This window comes from Phaenicophaeus curvirostris, chromosome 1 (genome assembly GCF_032191515.1).
Source record: "Phaenicophaeus curvirostris isolate KB17595 chromosome 1, BPBGC_Pcur_1.0, whole genome shotgun sequence".
NCBI lineage: Eukaryota > Metazoa > Chordata > Aves > Cuculiformes > Cuculidae > Phaenicophaeus > Phaenicophaeus curvirostris.
Genome location: NC_091392.1, coordinates 201,584,554 through 201,590,553, shown reverse-complemented (window position 1 = coordinate 201,590,553; position 6,000 = coordinate 201,584,554). Strand labels below are relative to the sequence as shown.

At 39.9% G+C, this 6,000-nt stretch overlaps 1 protein-coding gene across 1 annotated transcript in view; it reads right to left on the bottom strand.

Moving 5' to 3' along the window:
- Positions 1–670: 670 nt before the first annotated feature.
- The window catches only part of LATS2 (large tumor suppressor kinase 2), a 50,180-nt gene continuing 44,850 nt past the window's right edge, over positions 671–6,000 (bottom strand). Inside the window, exons 6-8 of the mRNA XM_069883469.1 lie at positions 5,401–5,583; positions 4,043–4,149; positions 671–3,310 (exon numbers count right to left, since the gene is read on the bottom strand). Coding sequence (XP_069739570.1) covers positions 2,816–3,310; positions 4,043–4,149; positions 5,401–5,583 — 785 coding nt within the window. The 3' untranslated portion in view covers positions 671–2,815. The remainder of the gene's footprint in view (positions 3,311–4,042; positions 4,150–5,400; positions 5,584–6,000) is intronic.

Sequence of the window (6,000 nt, the reverse complement as noted above, 5' to 3'; positions counted from 1 at the left end):
GGCGGCACCTCGCATGCTGTGCTCAGCTTTGGGCCTCTCGCTGCACGAAAGGCATAAAGGTGCTGGAGCGCGCCCAGAGAAGGGCAACAAAACTGTTGAACAAGTCTTCCGAGGAGCGGCTGAGGGAACTGGAGCTGTTTAACCTACAGAAGAGGAGGCTGAGGGGAGGCCTTATCGCTTTCTACAACAACCTGAAAGGAGGTTGTAGCGAGGCGGGTGTTGGTCTTATCTCCCAAGTAGAAGTGACAGGATGAGAGGAAATGGCCTCAAGTTGCACCACGGGAGGTTCACATGGGATATTAGAAAAAAGTTCTTTACCAAAAGAGTGGTGAAGCATTGGAACAGGCTGCCCAGGGAAGTGATGGAGTCTCCATCCCTGGAGGTGTTAAAAAAAGGTGTAGGTGTGGTACTTCAGGACATGTTTTGGTAGGCACGGTGGTGTTGGGCAAGATGATCTCAGAAGTCTTTTCCAAACTTAAATGATTCTATGACTCTAGTTGTCTTACAGCACCCAGAGATGCCACATCAAAAGCTGCAGGAGAGAGGTGAGACTTGGATCTCCTGTTGGTAACTCAAACCCATCACTAGCATTACAAACCCAATCCAATTAAAAATTCTGCCTTGAAGTAGGCAGGAATTACCCTTTTCAAGAACACGTAACACACTGTAGATTTTGATTCAGATTTTTAATAAATTGTGCCAGTAGAAGCTTTCAAAGGCAATGATATATCAATAAATAACAGTTAAATTGAGTTCCTGAGAAAGAACCTACCACATGAAAGAATGTCAGATAGATGTAAATAACAAAAAAATGGCATTACTATATAAAAAAGCAGTAATACTGAATCTTACATGAACTGTCACAACACAAGCACTGCATACCTCAGAACATTCCTTTCATACAAATGTAAACAAATACACAATCATTTTTGTTTAGTTTAGGCTGATGAATTTATATGTTGTTGCTTAGATATCTAAACAATGGATAGGATAGGATATGCTAAAACATTAAGGAATAATATGTGGAATAATATATGGAAAAAATAATGAAGCTCCAGATTTTAAAATAAAATAAAGCAAAAAAACATCAAAGGAGCATTTTCCTCAAGTGTTATTATGTCAATCACTTTAAATAGGACTGTTACACTAATCTGAATTAAGGATTTTTGTGTGTGTTTACTTATTTAGTTATATATAATAGATATGCAAATATGTATGGCTTAATTACCTTTAGTATTCTGATATCACCTTGAATAAGTCTCACATATATATAAGAAAATGCATATTTTAACATAGTTAACAATCGATATTTCAAAGTATGCCTATAATTTGACAGAAACCCAGGGCTACTGTGCTCCATCACAGCAACATTTTTATCTATAAATAACAGGACAGGGTGGCCTATGAACAATGTCAACATTTTCAGATGTCAGTGCCTAAAACATCAAGATCCTAAACGAGTACACAGCCAGTCACGTGTAGGGAACTGATTTCTGGAAAAGCCACGTACCTCCAGGTTCCGTCGATGGCCGTGGAGCTGCACACACTCGACATCAGCCTCATCGCACTTAGGATCTCGATGTGTTAGGGAAGCACAGTGCTAGACATTCTGTTTTGAAGACGTTGAGCTACGTGAATTAGCCCTGGTGCTCTGCATTCCTGCAAGTTTTACACAACGGACACTGTGCTGCATGCTATGTGAATAAGCCCGATCTAGACTGTTACCACAAATCAGCTCTGTAATAACGGTCTTGCTATTTATCCTTTGTGGGGAAATGTGTGTGCCGATGATACGTGTTTACTAAAATGATCTATTACGTCAGACCACAAAATCACTATTCAGTTACAACCTTTGCAATCTGTTTTACAAAATTAATATTGGATACAATCATAAGAGGAAACCACCCACACAATACATTATCAACACACGGTTTAAAATGGTCTAATTTTAGACCCTTAGTAAAAATGGATCCACAGGACCTGCCTGTGAATGGCAAGAAAAGGCCATTTCAAATAGAAAAACACTGCTCATGCAACACTTTTCACACACTAGACAATGAAATCACACCCAAATTGTCACTTGCTCACACTTTCTATTACACTCCAATAAGCAGAAGGAAATAAAGCAGCTTTAAGGTTATGTCACAAGTTTGAAATGTGGAAAATACATACAATAAAAAAAAATAATCACGGTGCGAATACAATGGCATCAGTAAATTTAGAAAATTAGAGAGCAGAGTTTTTTTTTTCTTCTTCTATTTTCTTTCTTACATTATTGCACAGAGACCTTTCATCACATATTCTTCAGCTTTATGCATCTTCCTTAATGTGAAGTAAGTGCTATGGAGAAAATAAACATGTAGAAAAGAAGAACAGCAGCATGATTTGTCAAAGTTAATCCCTATAATTTAGTAGGAAAAAAAACCCCTGCTATAAACAAAATATAAGTGCTCTTTATTCATTTAAAAAATAACGCTGACAGTTGCAGAAGTCTGTAAATGTTAATCTGAGTAGGGGGTGCTGACCTCAAATAAAAGTAGGCCTAGAAATGATAAGACTGCTGGCCTCGCAGATTTTGATGAAGACCAGGATTTCAAGTGTCATTATCAACAAAGTTATTTACAGTAAAACTGACCTGAACTTTCGAGAGTGCCATTTTCAGGACCTGGCCCTGCAAGCTTCTGACTCCCCAGGATGACTCCAGCCTCAGCTGGTTACACCTCAACAAGCACTGCAGGATCAGCTCCTAAAGGATCAGTTAAAGGCCCTACTGGATTAGAAATCAGTCTATATCTGGAGTACTCTATACAATACTTTACACATATACAGGCTGACAAGCTCCAGTCTGATCCACCCCACCTTTGTCTTCTACATCAGAATTCTCAGACTGGCCAACTTCCATTCCAGAAGGTTTGGGATACCTGAACGGATAGCCATTGTCATCGAAGAACCTTCGGAAAGTAAACTCATAAAAAGCATGTTCTGTGTGTTTACTATTGGAAGAGGCTAGTGGGTCCCATGTCCTGGTGCTGTCACCGCTAGTGTCGTTCCAAGGACTTTCTTCTTCAACTGGATCAAAATTTGAAGTGTCCATTGGATGGCTGATCTTTGGAACATACGGAGCTGGCTGCCTACGGATGTCGGTAGAGAAGTCCATAGAGTGAAAGAAAGAATGGGCCTTAATATCATCTGCTCCATTTCTTCCAAGCCTGTCCTCAGCAGCACAGCAGAGCTTTGTGATGAGATCAGTTGCCTCAGGGCTTAGCTTGATCTGTGAGGGGATGTGCAGTGTGCTTTCCCAATTTATCACCTGGAGGTAAGAAAGGTATTAAACAGCTTCTAATCCTGGAAGCAAAACCCTCACAACTGTCAACCGTACAGGAGTACACACGCAACTAGTCAGTTTACAGGCCGCGTAGTTATCTTAGAGGTTCAAGAATGCAATGATTAGATTGCATCGGCTGTTAATAATTACTTTAATGAGTCAAGAAGCATTGTTGGACAGCAGTTAAAAGGTGCAATTTCATTTAAAGAAAAGGCAAATTCCTTTGTGAAGGCTCTCATAGTGCGATTTGAGAACATACTCTGTTTACACACGACTTCATCGAATGACTTCCAGGAATTACTTAATTTTGTCTCCAAAATATAAACTAGGAAAAGTGGACATAAGGTACATCCTTTCTAGTAAAAAACTACTCACGGCTTGACTCTGAAACATTTACATTGCCAACTGTAACTACCACTGGTCTATCAGTTTACTCTGATCCGACAGGCACTTTAAGGAATTTAAATGGATGAACTTGTGCTGAGAAGGATCATAAAACTAGTATCTATGCAGCTGGACAAGTCAGTTCTAGCCCTATACTCACTGTCTTCATTGACTGGGAAAGGATTTCTACCTGCATAGAACTATTTGAAATTCAGACTTTTGTAATCACTGCTCCCCTCTCTAGTAAAATAAGAGAGGATCAGTCTGTGCATGGAGCGGAAGGGAAAAGGTTAAAGTTTTACTACCACAAACTGGAATATTGTTTCAACTTACCTTCAGTTGTGTTTCTGTGGGTGTAGGAGCCAAAAAAGGAGGCTGTCCCACTAACATCTCAAAGAGGATCACACCAACACTCCACCAGTCACAGAGCTGAGTGTATCCTGAAAGGCAAGACAAAATCTTGTCCTCTTGTATATAGAGCTACTTGCAATTAGATTTCAAAACATACAGAACAGATTTCTGTCTTTTCTCAGACAATTTGTGACCTAAAACCAAAGGACTCCTGGTCCACCTTCATCACGAAGGTGCTTCTGCTTGCTGCTGTGTTGAGTAAAGATTTAATCCTGTTGTCTGGGAATCTTTCTGGATAAATTTAATTCTCAACTAAAATGAGTGGTGAAACCATGTAACTAGAAAGAAAGAAGGTTTTTTTTGCATTCCCTATCCCATGACTACGTCCCTACACAGCACAAACTGGACCTCAAATAATAACAAAAAAAGTTTAGTGACTAATGTCCCCCCTAGGTTTAGTGGAGGTGGCAACCTGAGTTTGAAGAGTTGATGGAAGATACAACCTGGCTCTAGAGACAGAAGAAAGTCACAGATGACTTTTTGAGCAAGTTCCAAGCAGTAGAACAATTTCAATCACTTAATTGCTATGACAAGACAAATAAGGTATGTGTTTGAGATCTCTGAAAATAGAATGGAGAATTTAAACACTGATTTCAATGGAGTTGTGTGTCATCAAATGATGCAGGGTCCAATGTGAAATCTCTCACCTTGAAAAAGATCAGACTTAGGATCTGACTCGTAGGCAACTTTGAACATCTTACTACAGTGACCACATCTGTTCTGCACAGTTAGACACCAACAACTGTCTGAATTCCTCAAGCTGAGCTTTTGAGTGCAGGGTGTCCATTGTAAATTGTGGAAGACTTTTTGTTGGGTTTCCCCAAGATTCTGGCTGGGAATCTGGAGGACATGTTCCCACAAGTTCACATCATCCATATTTAAGTGGCCTGTCTGAATTAAGTGATTCAGAACCATTCAGAACGGCTACTCACTAGTCAATGTAAACTTGCTAGTGGTCATAGTTGCACTCCATGAGTACAGTCTATGTTATACTTGAAAAATATCACTGCCAACATCATCTGACACATTTATTAGCAGTCTCATCCACAGACCTCAGAGTGCAGCTATACACAGACACACAAAGTATGAACACCATCAGTGTTAGCAATGTGACGTTAATCAGCAGAGAACATAGAAAAATATGTTCTTAATCTGAGCTAAGTGTTCGTGGTCTTCAGAATGACAATATTCTAAAGCAGCAAGCTTCTTTAAGGCAAAAAAAAGAAGTATTTCAAGGCATCAGCGTTCACTTAAAGAGGAGAAAAATACAGGTTATCTACCTTTACGAAGCAGGACTTCAGGAGCAATATAATTTGGGGTTCCAACTAATGAGTGGGCTAGACATCTCTGATGCTGCTTCTTAGCTCTTTGTTCCAATGTCTTCAGCCTATCTCCACATCTACAATTGGACACATCATCCCAAAGATCACTGGGCTCCATGCTGTCTTGCCTGATATGGCTCCCTTTCAAATGGAAGAGAAAGTTTACAGTCATGGTCATAAAAAACAACACACAAAGAGAAAAGTATTTATCTAGGTGTAGTTGTGCCGTCCTCTACTCTCACTGAAGAACAGCATTTAAACTTTAAACCCAAGGCATTTCCTTCTGACCTCCCCTTCACAACTGCTTTTCCATAACCAGTGAAATGTCTTTCTCATGCTGCCACGTGGGAGATACAGAATGATAGAGAATATTTAGATTAGCTATACCAGTTGCTTATGACCTTTTTGCCAACAGGCATCAATACTCCTCCATAGCACACACAGGAGGTGCATGGACTGGTTTAAACCTGCGATCAAATTACGTCACCAACAGGACAGACCCTCCAAACAAGTATAAAATGAAAAACAACTGCTACTGCAGGGGTCAGTCAGATTATG